Here is a 24463-nt window from a genome sequence, read left to right on the forward strand (position 1 = left end):
CAAATAATACCATTACCTACATAAAGTGAACACACATAAAATCTTAGCTCAGGAGCCAGCACATAGCAACTGCTCAGTAAACATCCTTCTTTCAGTAAATATCTGAAACACAAATATTACATATTACAAAAACAAAAATCTATGGCTGTAAATTTGGGGGATTGTGAAAAAGTCAACTGTTAAAAGGATTCAAGAGTATTTATAAGGTAAGCATTTGTGCAGAGGAAATATTGTCTTTATTAAATAATTCTGCCCCAAAATGACAGCCTAAGAAGGCATTAGGGATAGAAAAGCTTTCAAGGAAGAACAAAGTGAGCCTATCACTTCAAGAAAAGCAACTGCCAAATTTTTTTAGAAAATGAGGATTTTGGAAAAACTTCCATCTGTCACCATGAGCCTGACGGCTTCCCCACATTTAAAGACTTTTCTGGCAAGATTGGTGGTGGTATTAACAAGTGTGATATTACATAATGAAATTTGAAGATCTGCATAACTCAATGAATCAGTATTTTCCAAATGACCAATACAGAATTACAAAATAAGGCGTAAATGAAATATTTATTTAAAGTACAAAACATTTTACCACAGTTAAATAAATAGGCGCAAGACAAACCAATAAATGTTTAATGTGACAGAATATGAAAGGTTTACTAATATGGTTTCAGATTCTACACAGTAACTAACCTTTAAAAATTTACCATTTGTCTGGTTTGGGTGTGATATCAAAGAATATCCACAATTATGTTAAAAGGCTATTAAAATACCCCCTCCCTTTTCTAAATACATGTCTACCTGAGGTTAGCTTTTCTTCATAAACGTCCATCAAAACAACATACTGGGGCTTCCCCTGGTGGCACAGTGGTTAAGAATCCGCCTGCCAATGCAGGGGACACAAGTTCGAACCCTGGCCCGGGAAGATCCCACATGCCGTGGAGCAACTAAGCCCACAAGCCACAACTACTAAGCCTGCGCTCTAGAGCCCGAGAGCCACAACTACTGAGCCACGAACCACAACTACTGAGCGCGCGCACCTAAAGCCCGTGCTCCTCAACAATAGAAGCCACCGCAATGAGAAGCCCACGCACCGCACCGAAGAGTGGCCCCTGCTCGCCGCAACTACAGAAAGCCGCGCACAGCAACGAAGAACCAAAGCAGCCAAAAATAAATAAATAAAATAAATTTATATATATAAAAAAAAACGTATTGCAAGATTGAAGCAGAAATGAGAAACAAGCTACCTTCTCTTCAGATACAGAAGAGGTCTGCCAAAATGTAAAACAATACCACTCTTCTCATCAAATTTTTTGTTATATTTTGGAAAATACTTATTAAAATGTTATTTACGTTAAGATTTGGGTTTATATTATTTTTAAATAAATATCTTTTACATTTCCCCATCTTAGTATCTAATATGGTAAATATCAACACATATAACCCACATAAGCAAAAGCTCTTTGGAGTCCCAAATAATTTTTAAGAGTATAAAAGGAGTCTTGAGGCCAGAAAGTTTGATGACCACTGGCCTAGAGAATCAGGCCATCTTCAGATTGACTAGCATGAGTGCCCTACAGAGGCAGGTCACACCAGGTCTCTGCACTCCTTCTACCCTGCACTCCTAGAAACTCTGGCCCTGTTAAGGTGTGGCTTTGACATGATGTTTATGTCAAGTGAACTACTCTACTGGACCCGGGTTGTACCAATCACATCCCCCTCCAGGAATCTGAATTGAGAACATTAGCTATTGCGAACTGGCCAGAGTAGGAGTCAAGGTGAGCCAGAGCATGTGCCAGAGAAGTTACAGGGGAGCAGAGGACGCCAGTCCAGACACAGACCAGAACAGGAGCAGAGAGAAGTGGAGCCCAGAGACCTCAAAGGCCCTCCGAGACACACTGGGAACTGCCTAGGCTCACACTCCTTGAATCTGCCCCCAGAGAAGGTGCTGTCTTTCTTTCTTTCTCCTTGGATACCTGTTAAACGGCCTACATAGTCTCACAGTAAGTCCTCTTTGCTTAATACAGGTGGAGTAGGTTTTTACGTCTTAGAATCATGAGATCTCAAGTTAAGTCCCAAAATAACTATACAAACCTTGAACAATCCAAATGTCACATCCATCAACGGAGGAACAGATAGATAAAATCAGGTATATTCATACAAGGGAATATTATTGTGCCACAAAAAAGAACAAAGCACTGATACACGCTACAGCTTAGACAAACTCTGAAACATATGCTAAGTAAAAGAAGCCAATCATAGTGACTGATGATTCCTTTCATATGAAAGTCCAGAACAGCCAAATCCATAGCGACAGAAAGTAGATTAGTGGGCACTTAGGGATGGTGGGGTGGGGTGGAGGAATAGTAGGTGATGGCTAAAGTGTATGCGGTTTCTTTTGTTGTTCACTGTCGTAAAATACACATAACATAAAATTCACCATTTTAGCCATTTTTAAGTGTACATTTCTGTAGAATTATGTACATTTACACTGTTGTGCAACTATCACGCCGTCCATCTTCAGAGCATTTTCATCTTCCCCAAAAGAACCTCTACACCCAGTAAACACTAACTCTCCATCCCCTCCCCCAGCCTCTGGAACCACCATTCTACTTTCTGTCTCTATGGACTTGACTGCTCTAAGGACCTCATATAAGTGGAATCATATGAGTCACCAGTCCTTTTGTGACTGGTTTATTTCACTTAGCAGAAATCTTCAAGGTTTATCCATGTGTTAGCATGTATCAAAATTCCCTTCCTTTTTAAGGCTGAATAATATTCCATTGTATTGGGGTTTCTTTTTGAGGTGATGAAAATGTTCTAAAATTGACTAGTGGTATCTGCACATATCTCTAATATATTAAAAACCACTGAATTGTACAATGGATGAATTTTAAGGTACATAAATTATATCTCAATAAAGCTTTTTTAAAAAAATTACCTAGCCAAAATCAAACAAGCAAAAAAACTATACAATGCAACCACAAGATTTAAAAACAACTGTGCTGGGGCTTCCCTGGTGGCGCAGTGGTTAAGAATCCGCCTGCCAATGCAGGAGACACGGGTTCGAGCCCTGGTCTGGGAAGATCCCACATGCCGCGGAGCAACTAAGCCCGTGCACTACAACTACTGAGCCTGCGCTCTAGAGCCTGCGAGCCACAACTACTGAAGCCCGTGTGCCACAGCTACTGAAGCCCACGCACCACAACTACTGAAGCCCACGTGCCTAGAGCCTGTGCTCTGCAACAAGAGAAGCCACCACAATGAGAAGCCTGCGCCCCGCCAACGAAGAGTAGCCCCCACTCACTGCAACTAGAGAAAGCCCGTGTGCAGTAGCAAAGACCCAATGCAGACAAAAGTTAAATGAATAAATTTATTAAAAATAAATAAAAACAACTGCGCTGCAGTCCAAGTTGACATATTCCATAGTTCACGAATTCTAATACCCACATGTTCATACCTTAAAAACTCTGAAGTCAATATCCATCCCACAATCACTAGCATTTTATGGTTTCATGAGTAGTACTTTTCCTTTAATCTTAGAGGTAAATAACAGTATCTTATAAGCAAAGACATCTTTTTGCTGAAATACAGTATTAGAGAGTTACTGCATCCAGTCTTAGGTTTCTGTCCTAAATCTCTCTCCAGAAAGCTTTTTGTCCTTTTAATTTGTTCCTTGACGCTTAGGATAAGGCAAGAAAATTAAGGACACTGATACTCCCAAAGTGATTTCCAATCTGGGGTCCTTCAAAAGACCAGGTAACGTTTGCAGGACTTTCAAGAAACCTAACAGAAACACATATACAAACAAGGAACAGAGGACACCCTCCTAAGCACAACCCCCAAAAGCACAAACAACAGGATTGTTATCTTTGACAGAGAAAAAATTTTTCTGTAAAACAAAGACACCCTAAAATGGCAAACCACAAACCAGAAAAAGCACAACAGCAAAATTCTGATATACATATGTATCTTACAAATCAATAAGAAAAAATGATCGCAACAGAAATATAAGACATGACAGAAATATGAGATTAACAAAGGAAATAAAATTAATGAAGTCAACTTCAATAATGACAGAAAAGTAAAACAAAGAAACTGGCAAAATATTAAAAAATAATGCTTAGTGTCTGGTGAGGGTTTAGAGAAAAAGGTACTGTTGCACACATTACTGGTGTGTATGTAAAATGGGTACAAATTGCTTTCTAAAGAAGAATGGCAATTTATACAGCATCAGCCTTGAAAATATGCATATCCTCTACCACGGCAAATCCACTTCTAGGAATTCATTTGGTTATTCAATACAGATATATCCAAAAATGAATGCCTGAGGATGTTTCTCAAGGAACTGTCCTAAATATCCAATACACAAGCTTAGAAAATTGTTTTTTAAGAAATTTAGCTAATGAAAAATTTTACTTAGAACATGCCACAAAAAAAAGTTCTTATAAATGAGAACATTTTGTTTTATATAAGTATGATTTGTATATACCACTACTTCTCTATTTTTCATGTGTCTATCACATCTTCACAAGACTTCAAGGCCAAAGGCAGAAATATCATGTACGTATTCACTTAACATCTACTGAACAGTATATACTGTGTGTCAACAGCTCTAAATGCTGGCATAGAATGAGACCACGATTGGCATCTTATCTTGGGGTGACGTAGACAATAAGTGACCACAAAATACTACGATACAGTGCTATAAATAAAACAGGATGGGAGAAGGGAAAGGGAGACACGTCTGGCAGGTAGAAAGCCAATCTCAGCTAGGATGACCGTATGCCCCAATTTCCTGAAACAGACCCAATTTACAACTACTATCCCAGTGCAGTTATTAACTATGCTCCATTTCCTTCTCAAAACGGTCCCAGTTTGGGTAATAAATTATATTCTAAGATGACTTTTGAGCCAAAGCCTTGAAAAGACAAGAGCATTCCATGGAGAGAAACTAGAGAAGCCCTAAGGCAAAGCAAGGATGCTGAGGGGGAGTGAGGGAGAGGGTGACTGAGGCCAGGCCTGAGACTGGGTGGGGGAGACTGCATGGGGTTCTGCTGGTGTGTGACCTTATGTTACAAATATTTTCTTTCAGCATTCATAACTTGTTTTGTCTTTCTGAAGACCTTCTCTACCTCAAAATTTTCAAATATTCTTCTACTTTCCCCTCTTACACTTCTTAAAGTTTTTTAATACATTTAGCTCCTTAATCATCTAAATTTTTTTTCTAAAGAATGGTAAGGTAGGGGTCTAGATGTATTTTCTTTACTACTTAATAGTTAATTATCCAAACAAAACTCTTACTAAACATGTCTCCCTTTCCACACCGATCTGAAATGCGAATCATTCTTATTACAACCCAGCAATTTCAGGATATACCCTAGAGAAACTCGCATGTACATACAAAAGGATATTTATTGCAGCAGTGCAATAGGCAAATTTGAAGACAGCTCAAATTCCATATTCATATGATAAAATACTATACAGCAGTTACAATGAATAAACTACAGCTATGTTTCAATACATATAAACCTCAAAAAAAGTAAAGCTTGGTGAAAACAACTTGTAGAATGATACGTATGTTCGAAATACAGAAAACAATACTATATATTATTGACACACGGCTTAAGTTTTCTTTTTTCTTTTTCATCATCTTAAGGGATTTGGGAAGAGCAAAATTCAGTGCGCCAACTTGATCCAAATTCCTACCCAGCTAGGCTTAGAAAATAAAATTTTCTAGAGAACTGCCATTCAATCTAACCTTAAAAGAAAACTTAAGAGAAAACAACTTTTTAAATGTTACCATCCTTACTACTACTCACTGCACTGTTCCTGCTGTCCCAGCAGCAGCCAGGGAAGGGGTGAGAAGAGGGCCAACGCCTCCCGGACTGCTTCCTGCCTGCTCCCCCACAAGGCCCAACTAACAGCGCTTTCACAGACTGGGAATCTGAAGCACAAAGAAATTCAATCATTTCTCTATGTCACAAAGTTGTCAGCGGCAAAAATGGGAGAAGCTAGTGTTCTCTGTGATGCTGTGCAGCTTTCTCAGCAGGTAGTGAGCTACTCTGAGGGGCTGAGATGTGCGGTGAGACCACCCATCAAAACCACCAAGGGGTTTCCCTGGTGGGGCAGTGGTTAAGAATCCGCCTGCCAAGGCAGGGGACACAGGTTCGAGCCCTAGTCGAGGAAGATCCCACATGTCGCGGAGCAACTAAGCCCGTGTGCCACAACTACTGAGCCTGCACTCTAGAGCCCAAGAGCCACAACTACTGAAGCCCGCACGCCTAGACCGGTGCTCCACAACGAGAAGCCACCACTCGCCGCAACTAGAGAAAGCCTGCGCAAAGCAACAGAGACCCAACACAGCCAAAAATAAATAAATAAAATAAATTTTAAAAATAAATAAATGAATAAAAATAAACCATTCCTTCCTACTAATTAAAACAAAACAAACAAAAAAACCACCTGGGCAGCACTCCCTTCCTACACACCTGCACCTGCTAGTGGAAGGGGAAAAGTCAACGTGTGTGTGGGGGGAGGGGGAGGCTTTGTTTGTTTTTGTTTCTAGAAATAGATATTATACGTAAAGTTTAAGAGTTTCTCAAAGTACCACAGAATACAGAGGGAAAAATCTCCTTCTCACCCTGTCCCCAGCTTCTACTCAGTTCTCCTCCCAAAAGGCAACCAAAAGGCAACCAAAGTTACTAGTTTCTGGAGTATCCTTTAGAAAGAGCCTACACACACACACACACACACACACACACACACACACACACACACACACACACACACACACACACACACACACACACACACACACACACACACACACACACACACACACACACACACACTTTGCCCCCTACATAAATGGGAGCAGAGTAGATAATATACTGTTCTATATCTTGCTTTTATTACTTAACATCTTAATAGATCTTGACAATCGTTTTCATGACTCCATAAAGAGCTTCTTCATTCTTTCTATTGCTGTAATGTATTTCACTGTATGAATGTTCACAAATATTTTATACATTGTCCAAGTAATTCTGATCTGCACCCCTAAGAAATGCTTAGGTGATCTGTCTCTGAGCTCTCCTCCCAATTCAGACATCCTAATAAAGCTATAAATGGAATGGAGAGGCAAAAGGAAAGATCTTAGTTCAAGGTCATCCAAATTTTTTTCCATCAGTGGCCTACATGATGAGAGATCTATAGAGTACAGTGTTGTTTTCGGGTTGTTTTATTTTCATTTTCAGCAACGATAGTCCTGATTTCAACACGTACATTCAATGTCATTCAAATATAAGTCAAATGATTTGTCCGTGTTTCCCTTTTATCATAACCAATCCTTCATGACACCCCAGTTTTCTCATGTGATTTTAGTGAAGTTTAATTTGAATCATCTTAAAAATAAATTAAAGTTAGTTACTATCAGCCCACCACAGGTGGTAACAAAACATCAGCAAAACTAGAGATTAGGGCTTCCCTGGTGGCGCAGTGGTTGAGAGTCCGCCTGCTGATGCAGAGGACGCGGGTTCGTGCCCCGGTCCGGAAAGATCCCACATGCCGCGGAGCAGCTGTGCCCGTGAGCCATGGCCGCTGAGCCTGCGCGTCCGGAGCCTGTGCTCCGCAACGGGAGAGGCCACAGCAGTGAGAGGCCCGCGTACCGCAAAAAAAAAAACAAAAAAAACTTACCCACAAGACACAACACAACAGTTCAGACCTTTGTTTAACCAGCTCTCTTTCTTTCCTCAAACATCTTACATGGAAGCCAAATGTATAAAATACACAAAGAAGAAATACTCTGATTCAGGGAGAACGCGGAACCTAAATCTGTCTTTTCAGCCCCCTCCCCATTCCCGTCCTGCCTCGGACCCTCACTCCAGTCCTGGCTCACCAGGACACCTCCACAGAACACTTGACAGTTTGAAAACAACTGAAGTAAAAGAATCGGTTTAAAGTGGAGGCTGAAGGGGAAGGGAAAACCTTAAATGGCAGTTTCCAATTTTAAGTTCAGTTCATAGCTCCAAAACTCATTAACTCACAGTTACATGCTTGACTCATGGACTATAAAAATTCTGTGAAATGTTTAAGAAACCTGGTCAAGGTTTTATGTGCAACAACCTCATATCATAAACATATATAATTGTATTCTAGGATGAAAATAATATACTAAAACCAGACGTCATTGTTATAAGTGACGAGCACACATTTTATCGGAATTTTGGAGATAAACTCAGAACTAGCCTCCAACGTTTTGCAAACAGGTAATAAAATACAGTAAAATGAAGTCAGTCTATTTAAATTTCTCTTTGAATCTTCCCATATTAACATAATAAAGACACACATACTCACACACAAATTTACTCAACAGGAAACTTATCTTGCAAAACAATATTTCAAATGCAATCCTAAAAAAAAAACACCAATAAAACAAAAAAAACAAATCCTTTCTCCCCAGGAACTCCTGGCTTTTGGCCTACAATCTCTGCATAATCAAAATGTACTTGGATAGGTTTTCAAGGTGGCCTAAGCTGTCTTGGAAAAAGAGCTAAAAATATACTTCGCTGTGGAAGGACTACAGACGCCTCTTTAGATGACCAAGAATGACTCCACCAAGGGTCACAACAGAGGTGAAATCCACATTTCACCAAAGCAGGAAAAGGACACAATTCAATTTTCTTTTAAATGACCAAATAATACTTTTCGATACAAAAGTATGGCATACGAGAATGGCCTCTATGACACTGCAGGTGCCAAACACTGGATACTAAACTGAGGCAAATCAGGTCTCATTAATTCTCACAAAGCAGTTCAGCTCTAGTCCAACTCCAAAAGCCCAGGAGACAGGGAGAGGCTAAGGACCACCCCCTGGGATATCCCAACCACCTAAGAGTCTCTGGGTTGGCGAAGGTTTGGAGAAAGCCCATCTGAGCCTATCTCGGGGTCCAGCCTCCAGGAGAGGATACAGAGGCTAGAACCATCCAAGTGAATTCTGTAATTTGTATGAGATCAGAGTGGTGCTAAACTGGAACAGAATTTCTCCTGTAAAATAATCTAAAGCATTCTTCCCTTTGCGGGGCGGGGAGGAGTTACTCTGGGGGAATGTCATTAACAAGGTGTTTTATTTGTGGCCTCTTTTGACATAATGACATCTCACTTAGAAGACAGATAAAGGGGAGCTAAAGAAAAAAACATTTTAGACTACCCTACCCCCGATAAAGTATGACAATGAAAGGAACACATTAATATGGGCATAATCATTTCATTAATCTAAGAATACAGACATTCAATAAATAATTCTTGAGTGAAAACAACACTACGCTATCCCTACCTAAGGTGAGAAAGGAGAAGTTTCCAAAGACAGCAGCAGCAGGCAGACGGCAGCAGGCTGATGACTGAGAACCCTGTGGCACAGCGGCACTGTACTAACCTAATTCTCTAAATTGAGCAATATTCACTCCAGCTATAAGAATGAATATATTTCAAAGTGAAAATGGACAAATATTGGGACCCCCCTGGCGGTCCAGTGGTTGGAACTTTGCCTTCCAGTGCGGGGGGTTGCGGGTCTGATCCCTGGTCGGGGAGCTGGGATCCCACATGCCTCACAGCCAAAAAACCAAAGCATGAAACAGAGGCAATACTGAAACAAATTCAATAAAGACTTTAAAAAAAAAAAAAAAAGGACAACTATTTACCAACCCTCTCCTCCATCAACACAAAGAACAGGGTATTGAGATCAGAAAAATTTTAACTTTGGGCTTCCCTGGTGGCGCAGTGGTTGAGAGTCCGCCTGCCGATGCCGGGGACACGGGTTCGTGCCCCGGTCTGGGAAGATCTCACATGCCGCGGAGCGGCTGGGCCCGTGAGCCATGGCCACTGAGCCTGCGCGTCCGGAGCCTGCGCTCCGCAACGCGGAGAGGCCACAACAGTGAGAGGCACGCATACCGCAAAAAAAAAAAAAAAAAAGAAAAAAAAAGAAAAATTTTAACTTTGGATGCTTGGGATTAATAGACATGACAATATCTAAGGAGAATAACAAAAAGTCACCATTTATTGAGCCTTTGCTACATCCCCAGCAGTGTACTAAGAGCATGGTGTGCACGAGCTCACCTAAAACACTAGTTCCACTATTACCCCTAAGTAAGGCACTGGAGAGGCTAAGTAACTTCTACAAGGTAATTTTTTTTTAGCTCAGAGCTATCTTAAAGATCATGTTTTGCTGCCTCCCCTTTGACCTGCTAAGAGAGACTGCTAAAGATTAGGAAGCAAAATAAAACAAGGCTAATGAACATACTCTACTTCTAAGATATATACCAAAATAAAGTAGAAAAAAAGCAACTGACTTAAAAGGTACTGTATTCTATACAATAATAATAATAATAAACAAAACCATCAGAGACCTCTGAGGGCAGGGACCATCTCTTCTTTGCACACACGGCCTCCCCAGCACCTAAGAGTTCTTAGCTCTCAACACACCAATTCCAACAGCAAGTCCTAGCCTTCCTTCCATGCCCCGCCCCCAAGCCTCCCATGCTTCTCCATCTTGACTACCCCCATCCTCATCTCTTGCTGCAAGAAACTCCTAATTGGACTTCCCACTTCAATACTTTCTCCACTCAAAAAGCCAAATGTTTTTTAAACCATAAATCAGAACACATCACTCTTCTGCTCAAGACTCCTCCGGAGCTGCCACGCACTTCAAACAGAAGCTGAACTCCTCACTGTGGCCCAGGGGCTCCCACCCGCCCCCACAACTGCTCAGGAGGCCACAAGGAGCTTCCTTCCAGCTCCCTCACCCAGGGCCAGGTCCTTCCTTGACTCAGGCCTTTGTCCTTTACTCTCTGCCTGGAATGCTCTTCCTGGCTCACCCTTGGGGCCAAGGACTCCTCAAAATTAGGTCTCAGTTCAAATGCCATCTTCCCATAAGGGCCTTTCCCAGCCACCCTCCAGTTACCCTTTTTGTTCTTCTATAGATCAATCATAATCTGAAATGCACTCGTTTGTTTTACTTAAACTGGCTTCCCCCACTAGAATATAAACTCCCTGTTTGATTCCCTACTATATTTGTTGGACAAAAGAAACAAGAAATGTGCAGAACTTATTTGAAGGAAAGTTTGAAAATCTACTGAAGAACATAAAAGTCTGTTTGAAAAAAAGGATAGAAAGTACACAAAGGTGTCAATTTTCCTAAAATTAACCTATGAATTCAATATTGCCAATCACTATTCAGTATTCCCCATAAAAATCTCAGCAAGATTTCTTTTTGAACCTCACAGAATGATTCTAAAGTTCATCCAGAAGAATACATAGACCAGAATTGCCAAAGTCTGAAAAAAAAAAAAAGAGTAATGAACAGATGACGAACCCTACTAGTATCAAAATTATACAACAACAGTAATTTAAAGAATATGATAACATATATCAAGAAAACATAACAGATTAGAAACAGTTCCAAACATATTTAGTAAACTGATAGAAGGTGCAAATCTGGTAACTGGGGCAAAGGCTGGATTATTCACCAAATGGTGCTGACACAACTGGTTATTTCAGGGGGAAAAACATACACACCTCTATCCCCCCAAAATATATGTCTACCTCATGTCCTATACTAGAAATGAATTCCAGATGGACCCCAAAAATTAGAAGTTTAAAAAAAGGAAAAGAAAGGAAGGCAAAGCAAAAAAAAAATAATAAAATAAAAAATTAAAATCTAAAGACGTCTTTGTTTTAAAAATACAATCAAGGGACTTCCCTGGGGGCACAGTGGTTAAGAATCCGCCTGCCAATGCAAGGGACACGGCTTCGAGCCCTGGTCCAGGAAGATCCCACATGTGGCAGAGCAACTAAGCCCATGCACCACAACTACTGAGCCTGCACTCTTGAGCCTGTGAGCCACAACTACTGAACCCGCGTACCACAACTACTGAAGCCCATGCGCCTAGAGCCCATGCTCCGCAACAAGAGAAGCCACCGCAATGAAAAGCCAGCACACCACAACGAAGAGCAGCCCCCAATCTCAGAAGCTAGAGAAAGCCTGCACACAGCAACAAAGACCCAACGCAGCCAAAAAAATAAAAAAATAAAAAAAATACAGTCAAGGTATACAATCAAGTCTCTCACTCATGTGCCTCTCAGTTCTCCATCCTACAGCAAGCAACAAGGAATACCAGTTTCTTAGGTTTTGTTTCAGAAATATTCCGATATAAAAGTGAATATGTACACATTATGTTTCCTCTTTAAAACAAGCAGTAGCATACTATACTTAATATTCCTCACTTTGCTTTTTCAGTTTAATAGATGGATGAATATTTTAAATTTTAGACTAAGGAAGGTCTAAGCAGAGCATGAAACTCAGAAGCCATATATAGACCAATAATGAAAACAGCTAACATTTAGAATTTTTACTTACCGTGTGCCAGCCACTATGCTAAATGTTATTTACATTATCTCTATTTCCATTCTACAAATAAGGAAATTAAGGCTTAGAGAGGTTAAGTAATCTGCCCAAGGTCACATAGCCAGCACAGTCCCAGTTGGATATATCTGACTACATAATACTACAAAAGAACAGCTGGGGGGTAGGGGGATGTGCACATACGTAAAAAGTGAATACCCTAATATGTAAACATCTCTTCAAATCAATCTGAAAAACACCAATCCCATCAAAAAATAACCAAAGAACAAAAGTAGATAATTTCTAAAAGAAATACAACTCCCTTCATTAAAAAATGTTCAGCGTCAGTAGTGACTGATAAAGGCCAGTCAGAATCGCTTTTTTTTTTAATTAATTTATTTTTTGGCCGTATTGGGTCTTCGTTGCTGTGCGTGGGCTTTCTCTAGTTGCGGCGATCGGGGGCTACTCTTCGTTGCAGTACGCGGTCTTCTCATTGCGGTGACTTCTCTTGTTGCGGAGCATGGGCTCTAGGCGCTCGGGCTTCAGTAGTTGGGGCTCACGGGCTCCAGAGCACAGGCTCAGTAGTTGTGGCGCAGGGGCTTAGCTGCTCCCCGGCATGTGGGATCTTCCTGGTCCAGGGATCAAACCCGTGTCCCCTGCACTGGCAGGCAGATTCTTAACCACTGTGCCACCAGGGATGTCCCTTTTTCCACTTCTTAAATTGGCAAAATGCTTTTATGTGCAATATCTAGTACTGGCCAGGGTCTGGGGCATACCCATACACTGTGACAATATCCATCCAGATCTACACTATTCATATATCTGCAACACTACTTCAGAAATCTATGCTACAGAGCTGCTTGCATAAATATACAAAATAAATACACACACACACACACACACACACACAAATAATTCACTACAGCTTTGTTTTTCTGACAAAACAGTACTGGCTGGAAACTAATTAAACAAATTATAGTGTTTTCTTTTTATAAGTGGAATACTATGTAACTGTTATTGATAGAAGTAGCTCTAAAAATACCAACATGGAACAGCAGTATACACAAGAACAGCATATCATGGTCCCATAATACAGAAAATTACATACATACAGAAAAAAAAAAAAAAACACCTGAACGAATACACAACACTTAGCAAGTTACATCTAGGAAGTGGTGCTTCAATTTCTTTATATACTTCCATATTGTACTTCCGTAAAATAATGTATTACTTATAATAAATAAAAGACAAGTAAAGATTTCAAACTAACATACCCCCTTCACTCATTAAAATGGTTTTGTGTAAATAGGGAGTAACTTCCTCCACCCTCCGCTCCTGCTCAGTTGATGCCCTCCCCCTTTGTTCCTCCCATTCTCTCACACTCACACACAAACACACACACACACACACACTCAGTTAATGGACTACACACTCCCTACTTCTGGTATATTTACACTGTGTATATTTTAGGCTGTAACTCCTAGAAAGCACAAGTTTTGATTTCATTCCAAATACTTAAAAGTTATCATTATTCAAAACTGAATTAAAAGAACTTAATCAAAAGTAATACAAAGTTAAATGTCTTTGAACAGGAGTTCAAAGGCATGATGATTACTACTTAAAACATTTCAAAATTATACAAATCCCTGTGCTGTTGCCAAGGGAAATGAACTGCCGAAAACAGATTACTCTGATGCTAAACTGTGTATGACAACAAAAATGTCAAGAAAAGAGCCTATCAGTTAAATAAAGTATGGGGGAGGGGGGAGGCAATCTGTAACCATAAAGGTTATGGCCCTCCTAACAACTTAGTCAAATTTTCCTTAAAAAATGTAACCTCAATTTATTCTGGTTTAATTTCAGTTTATGTGTAACGAAGAAAAAAAAACAGAAAAACACTCCAAACTTTATTCCTCAAGTAGAAACTGCCGGCGGGGGGCGGGGATCAAAATAATTTGGTAATCTTAACTTTTCTCTTCCTTTGTTCTTGACTAATCTACTCAAAAATTTAATTTTTGATATAAAACTAATCAAGTACTATTCTTTCAAAGGGATCCCTCCAAAGGGATTTTATAATAATCCTATAAACCAACTATTCCTAATTCACATTTTTTCCCTAGCACTGAACTCCAAAGTTCCCTGCATATATAAATTAACACATTTTTGTTCTAATATTACCTGAAATACAAATAATCTGAGATGAACTGATTCTGTGCTTACTTTCTCTTTCTCCCAAAAATCCCAGTAAACTGAGAGAAATACTTTTTTAAAGAAATGCTTTAATAATTCACTGATAACAAGGCTTCCCTGGTGGCACAGTGGTTGAGAGTCCGCCTGCCGATGCAGGGGACACGGGTTCGTGCCCCAGTCCGGGAAGATCCCACATGCTGCAGAGCGTCTGGGCCCGTGATCCATGGCCGCTGAGCCTGCGCGTCTGGAGCCTGTGCTCCTCAACAGGAGAGGCCACAACAGTGAGAGGCCCTTGTACTGCAAAAAAACAAAACAAATCAAAAACAAACAAACAAAAATAATAATTCACTGATAACAGACATTTTATCTCACTGACACTGGTGAATTTCTACCTGTTTTTTTATTTCCAAAAACTACTCACCATCAAGTTCCCACAAGTGTATCCGTCGGCTTCCACAGCTGCACCAAGCAGCTGGGCTGCTTTTTATGCATTCAACAAATTTCTACTACACCATTCCTGGGGACAGAGTGTTATTCTGGGAGTGGGGGCAGGGGAAGGATCAAAAAATAACTGAGACACAGACATGCCCACAATGGGCTTATGGTCTAGTGGGGACTAAACGGGCATGCACATAAATAACTATGACATTATAGCAGAGGCGTAAGTGAGGCATTAAGAATTTCCAGACCATAAAACACTTTTCTTCAGAGAAGAGGGAGGAGGAGGGAGACTGACTTCCTGGATGAAGTGATATGTGCTCAAAACCCCTCAAAAAATAGGCAGTATGTAGGTGCGGTAGAGTTTGGAAAAGTAAGGTAGGGAAATAGCATTCCAGAAAAGAGCACAGAATGGGAAAAAAACAACCCTTCTTAATGCAACACAAAAGAGGCATATTATTTAATAGCCCAAGTGGAATAAAAAAACATGCTATGGGACTTCCCTGGTGGCACAGTGGTAAAGAATCAGCCTGTCAATGCAGGGGACATGGTTTCGAGCCCTGGTCCAGGAAGATCCCACGTTCCGCAGAGCAGCTAAGCCCGTGCGCCACAACTACTGAGCATGCGCCCTAGAGCCCGCGAGCCACAACTACTGAGCCCGTGTGCCACAACTACTGAGCCCACAAGCCTAGAGCCCGTGCTCTGCAACAAGAGAAGCCACCGCAATAAGAAGCCCGCGCACCGCAATGAAGAGTAGCCCCCGCGCGCGGCAACTAGAGAAAGCCCATGCGCAGCAACGAAGACCCAACGCAGCCAAATATAAATATAAAAATAAATAAAATTTATTAAAAAAACACACATGCCATGCTTCAGTATTCATGTGAGGACATTAGTTTAAAAAGAATACTACGCCTTTTCCTTTAAAACAAATTTTATGGCATGAGTACCTATTGAAAACTAACATTCTATATGAGCTTTTCAACACGGCATTAAAAAGATAGTTCATGTTTACGCTATTTATCTAAGCTTTCATATAACAATTGAAGTTTCTCACACTTAAAAAAAAAGTCCAGAAGTTTGAGAGTAAGTGAAGCAAGGAATAACTAATATATAAAATAATTTAACCTATCTATTTGTATCTCAGAGGTACCTAACCATTGGCATAATAAAATTTCCATCCCTGTAACACTTAAATTCCATGAAACATCAGTAGGTCCAGATAACCTTAAAGACATTTCTGTTTAAGAAGACAAAAGGTACTGTCATTTCATTTTTAATCATCATAGCAGATTAAAAATGAAACATAATTCCCGGTGATCATGTTACTAATGTAGATCAATACCAAGTTTTTTCAAGCTACATTTTCACTGCAGAAATGTAAAGTTAGGGGGAGTACCTAAATTCAATATCTAAGCTGAGTGACTGAGCACTCATTTCCCACCCACCCCAATTTTTGTTTTAAGTAGTAGTCAATCATCACATTGACTCATCCCATGGATGATATGGTGTCCCAGAAGGAGCTACCCTGGAAGGCAGAAGACTGGATTCTGCTACTGGCCAACAGTAACAATTTAGGCCAGACCCCTTCAATTCAGTGACCCTCAGTTTATTCACCAGTAAAACAAGTAAGACTAGATAATCTACATGACTCTACATTCTGTAACTCTATAAATTATGAGCATTTTATTTTAACCAATTTAGATTTGTCTTTGAGATTATTAAATAAAAGTAACAGCAGCACACATGGAAGAATCAAACTGAAGAGCTCCCCAGGAACATTCTTATGTCTTTGTATAGTCTCATTTTCACATGCAAAGAGGAGCGCCCCCCCCCAAAAAAAAATATGTATCTGAAAACAATCCAAGTAATATCCAAGTAATATTTTTACCACACAAGCTTACAAGCTTCTGGGGTAGGAAAAAATGGTAGAACAGTAAAAATGTTCATGGAAAACGACCACCACAATAATACCAAAATAAAAAACAGATGCTCTACATACAGTTATCGCTACATGACAGAAGCTTTCATAGCTTTTCAATACTCCTAAGGAGTCCTGATAGAAAACCAATGTTTTCTTTTTTTTTTTAGGGGTATCTAACACAAGATTTGATACTCTTTATTAAATTGCTATTTATTAAGATAGAATTCTCAAACTTTTTTGAGCAGCAATACTGGCATGGCTTCAAACCAGGTGCACTGAGAAACTCAAAGAAATGTGAGACCTTTGCTCTTCAGAGATCCTCACAATTTAGTTGGGGGAAAATAGGCCATAAATACCAGGGAAATTAAACAGCCATAAAATAAAAATACTAAATCAATAAGACAATTAAAGGGACAGGGCAGCATGACAGGAGACGCCAAGTCACCCCGAGCTGGACTGATCAGGAGAAGAAGCTGGGCTTAAAGTCAGAGGAGGCTGGAATGGGCAGCTCTAGACCTGACTGTCAAGGAGTATGAGGCTGTGGGGATGCATGGCTCCTAGGAGGAAACATAATAATAATATTCTATCTAAATGTACTTTTGCAACATTAAACCTGAAAAGGACAAAGTATCAATCTACAGACTGAGTTCTTTGTGCATGTAACTGATCTGGTCAACTTTATACTTTTATAGAATTTAGTAACATGCTGTAAACATAAGGCATGCCACACTGGTTGAACAAGTGAATGAACTACACACCAACAGATAAGTCCAGACATAATAAACCCTGACAACCTTTGTACCATACTCCAGTAAAATCCAGTCTCTGAAGTAAATGAACACAAGGAAGTAACTAAGTATTTGAGATCTCTACTATTCTCAGGCATCAGTTAAGAATTTGAAATTGCAATTAAGACAGGTCACAAAAAAAAAAAAAAAAAGACAGGTCACAAAATACAGTTAAAACTGAACAACAAAACAAACACAAAAAACCTGAGAAACAAATAGCCTGACATTTACCTACATCAATCCCTGGCATATTGAAAGGCCTCTGCTTTTCTCCTGCAGATAACAATGGCAAGACAATCTCCCACTTCACAAAATTTACCAAAAAAAAAAAAAAAAGCTTAAAAATAGTTTGATTAATACAAATATGCTTGGCCTTGGGACAAATTTTACTCAAATTCAAAGAAAGTTAATTTTGAGCATTCTGTGTTTTAAAAAATTATGTGGGCAGGGCAAATTCTTAAGTTTTACTACATGATTAAATCCAACAAGACACCCAGTTAAAAATATTTATTCCTGGGCTTCCCTGGTGGCATGGTGGTTAAAAATCTGCCTGCCAACGCAGGCGACACGGGTTCGAGCCCTGATCCAGGAAGATCCCACATGCCGCGGAGCAACTAAGCCTGTGCACCACAACTACTGAGCCTGTGCTCTAGAGCCCGCAAGCCACAGCTACTGAGCCTGTGAGCCACAACTACTGAAGCCCGTGCGCCTAGAGCCCGTGCTCCACAACAAGAGAAGCCACCACCATGAGAAGCCCGCTCACCGCAACGAAGAGTAGCCCCCGCGGCCTTCCCTGGCGGCACAGTGGTTGAGCGTCTGCCTGCCGATGCAGGGGACACGGGTTCGTGCCCCGGTCAAGGAAGATCCCACATGCCGCGGAACGGCTGGGCCCGTGAGCCATGGCCGCTGAGCCTGCGCGTACCGCAACGAAAAAAAAAGAAAAAATAGTAGCCCTGGCTCGCCGCAGCTAGAGAAAGCCCGGCACGCAGCAACAAAGACCCAATCAATGCAGCCAAAAATAAATAAATTTATTTTTAAAAAAATGTATTCCTCATAGATCATGGAGAAAATCACACCTATATAAATATGTCACAGCAGGTTAGCAGATGTATTTGGTAAGCTGTAATGTGAACACATTTCCCTAATTAGAATACAATGTTTATTCGTTCAATAAACATTTGCAGTGTCAATATCCTAGGCAGTGCCTTCAAGATAAAGTCAGAGAAGGGCCCATCCTGCTCCTCAATAGGAGATAAAACAGGTACGTACCTAAATACAAGGTAGAAAGTGTAAATGCCATGAGAGGAGATGTGTAGTTAACGCATTTCAGGAGAGAAGAGGGAGCTGTTACTCTGGCACAGAAATATAACCTTTCCGATCTCTGTAAAGCAATTTCATAACAGCTCTTTTAGGCTCACAACAGCAACTTAGGAGAGATGTTTTCCTGCTATCATAGATGAGGAAACAAGCAGAAAAAGACTGATCATGTTCCAAAATGACACAGTTAAAGGAGGAATCAGGACTCTTTGTATTGTATTTTCTCTGGGGTAGGAGTCCAACATATGGCAAGCCTTTTGTAAAAGGAAAGAGTATTTTGGTACTGCAAGCAATCACATCCTTATGTATGTATGTGCATATTATTTATATACATGTGTGTGTTAACCTTGATTTCCATTAACAGGTGTGCTTAAAGCAAGGCAAAGCAACTGTGTACTATAAATATTAAAATAAATAAATAAACCTCCACTGGATTTTAACAGAATGAGAAAATAAAGACAATGTTTCTTTCTGCAACAACTTGCTTATTTCTTCTGTAATCTTCACCCATGTCTAAATAATATTCTAAAATTGGTCTGCTCCTGAGGTCGGGCAAGTTAGTTCTGCCAATAAATATCTTTACGAAAGGATACATCAAAACATTTTCAAAAACTATTAAAAATTAAATAATGCCATCAACTTTTCAGTTATCCAAGAGAAAGTCACATGTGACCTATCAGCAGCAGTTATTGATCACGACATGTTGAACGAATGAATGAATATTTGTAGGCATTTTAAAATCCCAGGCCTGTTGCTCTTTACGCAACGTTCCGCCTCGAGTCACCGCCTCACCAAGGTGCACGCAAGGAATGTAAATTTCAGTACAATTAGGATATACTTAGGGAAGCAAATCTGATGCAGGTGAAAACACTAATCCCGCAGATTAGAATCACCCACACCTCTGCTCTCCAAGGGAAACTCTGGAGAAGCGGCACTGTAGCATGCAACATCGGTAAAAGAAAACTGACACTCTGAGCAAACACTTTTCACAAATATCACCTATTCCCACCCACACCTTTAATACACGACTATACCTAATCCGGCTAATTCGAAGAATTCAGTCTCCTCGCCACTAAGACTGACTTCTCAGTTACAGTTTCTCGAATCGCTCCTCCCCCCAAAAGAGAATTCACATTAAACAGCAACGATAAAAGGCAGAAGGTACCGGGTTCCGATCTCCACCGTCTCCCCCGCCCTCCCTTCGCCATTACACCCCAAGTGGTTCGGTCGCAAAGGTGAACTAGTTTGCTCTTCAGGCACTTGTCCACCGCTGTCACCCGCCCTGACCCCTTGCACACTCCCGGGCAGCCACCAACTCCGCCCCGGAGGGAGAGCAGGCCGCCACCTGCGCCGGCCCCACCCGCGGCCCCGGCCCGCGCCCGCCTCGGGCCCCGCAGCCCGCTCCCCGCAGGACACCCTGGGCGCCCCGGCCCGGCCGCAACCCATTCTTCCTCCAAACTCCATAAGCCTCCCCCGCTCGCCCGGCCCCGCTCCCCGCCGCGCCCGGCTCGCCCCGGCCGCCGAGGGCAAGAGGCCGGCGGCTGGGCGGGTCCCGAGCCGCCGGGCCCGCGACGCCCCTCGCCGGCCGGAAAGCCTCCCCCGCGGCTGGTGCCCCGGAGCCCTCGGCGGCCCCGGGCTAGCGGGGGCCCGGAGGCCGGACTGCGGGCGCCGGGCCTACTCACCGGGAGCGGACGAAGCGCGGCGGCCGACGCGGCCCCGGGCCTGAGGGGCAGGACGCGGCCTCGCGCGCGGCCCTGCCCGGGCCCTGGTCGGCGCGGCGAGCCGGGCGCTCACTCCAGCCGCCGCCGCCGCCGCCGCCGCTGCTGCTTCGCCACCTCGGCCGCCATTTTGATTCAACCCCTCTCCTCCGCCCCCCCACCCCCCGGCCCGGCGACCGCGGCTGAGGCTGCTCCGGCTCCTCCTCCTTCCGGAGGCTGGGAGGCCGACTCCCTCCGCTGGCCGAGCTTCCCGGGCCCCTGGCGTACCCCCTTGGCCCGGCGGCGGACCCAGGGTGCTGCCGTCGCGCCCGGGACTCCCCGCGGGCGTGAGAAAGGGAAGGACGCGAGGCCGCGCCCCGGGCCTGAGAGCCCGGGCTGAGGGCGGGAGGGAAGCGGGGGCCCGGGGGGTGCGCGCGGCCACCCGCGCAGCTGCTTCCCGGGCTCAGGCTGCGTTCGCAGCGGGCCTGCCAGAAAGGCCGCGCGAGGCCGACCCGCCCGTGATGCCGGCCCTCCCTCCGGCCCCTCCGAGGAGCCCGGGCCCCCGCGCCCGCCAACTGCGCTCTCGGCCTCACGCTCCCAGGGAACTGACCGGACGGGCCTCGCCACCGCATACTTTTCCTTTAGAGAAGGCGCCACTCCACATCCCGGAATTAGGAGAAACAAAGTCGGTGTTCACCCGGATAATTACGAGAAAGTCCGGGTTTTAAGAAATGAGTGAGAAAATGGTGACGTAAAAACAGGAGGAACTCGCACTGAAGATGCTGGAGGTTCTTTTCAGACGCTTCCCCTTAAGTACTGTGTGGACGGCAAGGGGGTTGGCTCAGCCCTGAAGCGGAGCGTGCACGAGAGCTCGTAAAGGCCGCGTAAAGTAGCGGCAGCCGGTGAAGAGGGGCTGGGAGGCGTCCGTGTCAGAGCACACAGCCCGACGCTTAAAGCCTCCGGCCGTTGGAGCAGGGCAACCGGACGGATTTCCACTCGGAACGTGGTTTCCGCGAGCGCCGGTCTCCCGCCGGAGCCGGCCCGGCGGCCGCCTCCCCTCCTGCGCAGGCGCAGTGCCTCCTCAGGGCATGGAGGTGGTGGGTCTGCTGCTGTGTGTGGCGGCGGCGGTCCTGACATGGGGCTTCCTCTGGGTTTGGGACTCCTGGGAGCGAATGAAGAGTCCGGAGCAAGCTGGCCTGCCGGGAGGCGGAAGCCGGACTCTGTTGGTGACCGCGCACCCCGACGATGAAGCCATGTTCTTTGCTCCCACCGTTCTAGGCTTGGTCCGCATGCGGCACCAGGTGTCCCTGCTCTGCTTCTCCGCAGGTAGGAAGCTGTAGGCGGGGCGCGGGGAGCCGGGGCTGGGAAGGCATTTAGGCGCCAACCTGTCTCACTTGACTTCTTCCCGGAGGGGTCTCTGTCGGAGGGAACCGGGTGAACACACTGGAGGTCCTTTATCCGGGCGCTTCACCGAGAATCTGTGGCCCCAGCCTGAGGGCTGTAGGGCCGGCTTCCCAGGTGCGTTGGGAGGCGTGGGCAGCGTGCGAGCTCCGCTCTCCGCTAGCAGGATCCGGGAGCTCACATTTGCTTCCATTCAGTACCTGCATCCGCGTTGGGAACTGCGACTGTGATCAGTATCCTGTGGAACCTTTTCATTTCCAGGAAGGCCAAGAATAACGACCAAACAGAATGTGGGCTGTCATTCCTGATCAATCCTTCAGTCCACTTTGTGCTAGAAAGATGCATGTATCAAATTGAAGAGAGAGTTCATTAGACTAGAAAATAATCTTACAGGTCATTTTAGAGTTCAACTCCACCCAGCTTTCACTAGGGCCTTTCAAAGAATTAAGTCCTTCTTTACCATACAGAAAAGAAGGAATGAGAAAACAAATTGACCATGATACTGGGTTATGGTGGTAATTGCACAGCTGTATAAATGGAATAATTGAAGTGTACATATATAATGGGTGAATTTTATGGTATGTAAAAATCATACCTCAATAAAGCTGTTTTTAACAAATGCCCAGTGACCTCTTTTCCCATTTGGTTGTTTCGTACCCGTTCTTTTTCTATACAGATTTTTCTCAGCACATTTTATAAGACTTTGTATTTTTCACCGAATATTACCTTTTCATTAATTTCTCAAATATTTATTAAAGATTTTTGTGCACTGCTTACTATTAAAATGGCCAAAATCCGGAACACGGACAACACCAAATGCTGGTGAGGATGTGGCACCAAGGTACTCTCATTCATCGTTGGTGGGAACGCAAAGTGGTTCAGCCACTTTGTAAGGCAGTTAGTTTGGTAGTCTCTTACAAACCTAAACATACTCTTACCAAACCATCCAGCAGTAGCCCTCCTTGGTATTTACCCAGAAGAACTGAAAACATGTTCACACAAAAACCTGCACACAGATGTTTATAGAAGCTTTATTCATAATTGACAAAACTTGGAAGCAACCAAGATGTCCTTCAGTAGGTGAATGGATAAATAAACTGTGGTCCATCCAGACAATGGAATATTAGAGGCAAAAAGAAATGAGCTATCAAGCCATGAAAAGGAAGAATTTTAAATGCGTATTACTAAGTGATAGAAGCCAATCTGAAAAGGCTTTGTACTGTGTGATTCCAACTATGTGACAATCTGGAAAAGGTGAAACTATGGAGACAGTAAAAAGATCAGTGGGGATCAGGGGTTGGGATGAGAGGAAGGATGTATAGACAGAGCAGAGAGGATTCTTAGGGCAGTGAAAATACTCTGTATGGTATAATGTAATGATGGATACATGTCATTATACAGTTGTCCAAACCTATAGAATGTACAAGACCAGGAGTGAACCCTAATGTAAACCATGGACTTGGGGTGATTATTATGTGTCAGTGTAGGTTCATCGATTGTAACAAGTGTACCATCTGGTGGGAGATGCTGATAATGGGGGAGGCTGTACGTGTGTGAGGGCAGGGAATATATGGAAACTCTCTGTACCTTACCCTCAATTTTGCTGTGAACCTAAAACTGCTCTTTTAAAAAAAAGTCTTCATAAAAAAAGTTTTTAATTTAAAAAAAGTCTATCTGCCAAGACTTATTCTCTGCCCTAGGAATAAAACTGAAAACAAGCTAGGTGAGGACCATGTCCTTCTGAAACTTATATTTTAAATATTTACCTATGTTTATAAGAACTAGATATATAGCCTTTTAAATGGTTTCATACAGATAAACCTTAATTTAGTTAGTCATCCCTTATTATACATATATTTAGGGATTTTTCCCCCCCAGGTTATCTCTATTACAAATAATCTCTTTATGTATAATATTTCTTGATTTGACTAACATTTTTTTCCTTCAAAATCTTTTGTTGCCAGTAAGATTAAACCATTTTTCATAAATATTGAGAATTTCAATCTAAGCACTTCTCTTCTCAGTTTGTGCTATTAAGGATATTAACTGCAAATATATGCAAGTAATGGCCTCATTTTTTGTTTGCTTTTAATTTTATTTATGTTTCATATTACAACTATGGGAATCAAATTATAAGCAAAATTTGTTACAAGATGCCTGGATTTTATTTACAAAGTATTATAGGTACACAGGATTCTTTAATAAATTTCTCTTTATTTTTTAGTAGGTTGGGGCCAGAAATCAAAATTTTTTTAGGTAAAAAATATAACACCACGCCCTTGACACATACTAAAACTCAGTATCTTCATTGTTGTCTTTCATT

General features: G+C 42.5%; 2 protein-coding genes across 20 annotated transcripts in view; one reads left to right on the forward strand and one right to left on the reverse strand.

Moving 5' to 3' along the window:
- NCOR1 (nuclear receptor corepressor 1) overlaps nt 1-21687 on the reverse strand; it is a 145924-nt gene extending 124237 nt beyond the window's left edge. For 12 of the 18 annotated variants that reach the window (XM_060135346.1, XM_060135345.1, XM_060135341.1 and 9 more), the window contains exon 1: nt 20725-20794. The gene's annotated coding sequence lies outside the window, so the exon portion shown is untranslated. Of the gene's footprint in view, nt 1-20724; nt 20795-21349 lie in introns of those variants that run through there. The other 6 variants (XM_060135352.1, XM_060135350.1, XM_060135354.1 and 3 more) reach the window with 2 other exon arrangements.
- PIGL (phosphatidylinositol glycan anchor biosynthesis class L) overlaps nt 20964-24463 on the forward strand; it is a 50570-nt gene continuing 47070 nt past the window's right edge. For both annotated transcript variants that reach the window (XM_060135360.1, XM_060135361.1), the window contains exon 1: nt 20964-22065. In XM_060135360.1, the coding sequence (XP_059991343.1) occupies nt 21828-22065 (238 nt within the window). In that variant the 5' untranslated portion in view covers nt 20964-21827. The remainder of the gene's footprint in view (nt 22066-24463) is intronic.

The sequence above is a fragment of the Lagenorhynchus albirostris genome, chromosome 20, assembly GCF_949774975.1.
Source record: "Lagenorhynchus albirostris chromosome 20, mLagAlb1.1, whole genome shotgun sequence".
Taxonomy (NCBI): domain Eukaryota; kingdom Metazoa; phylum Chordata; class Mammalia; order Artiodactyla; family Delphinidae; genus Lagenorhynchus; species Lagenorhynchus albirostris.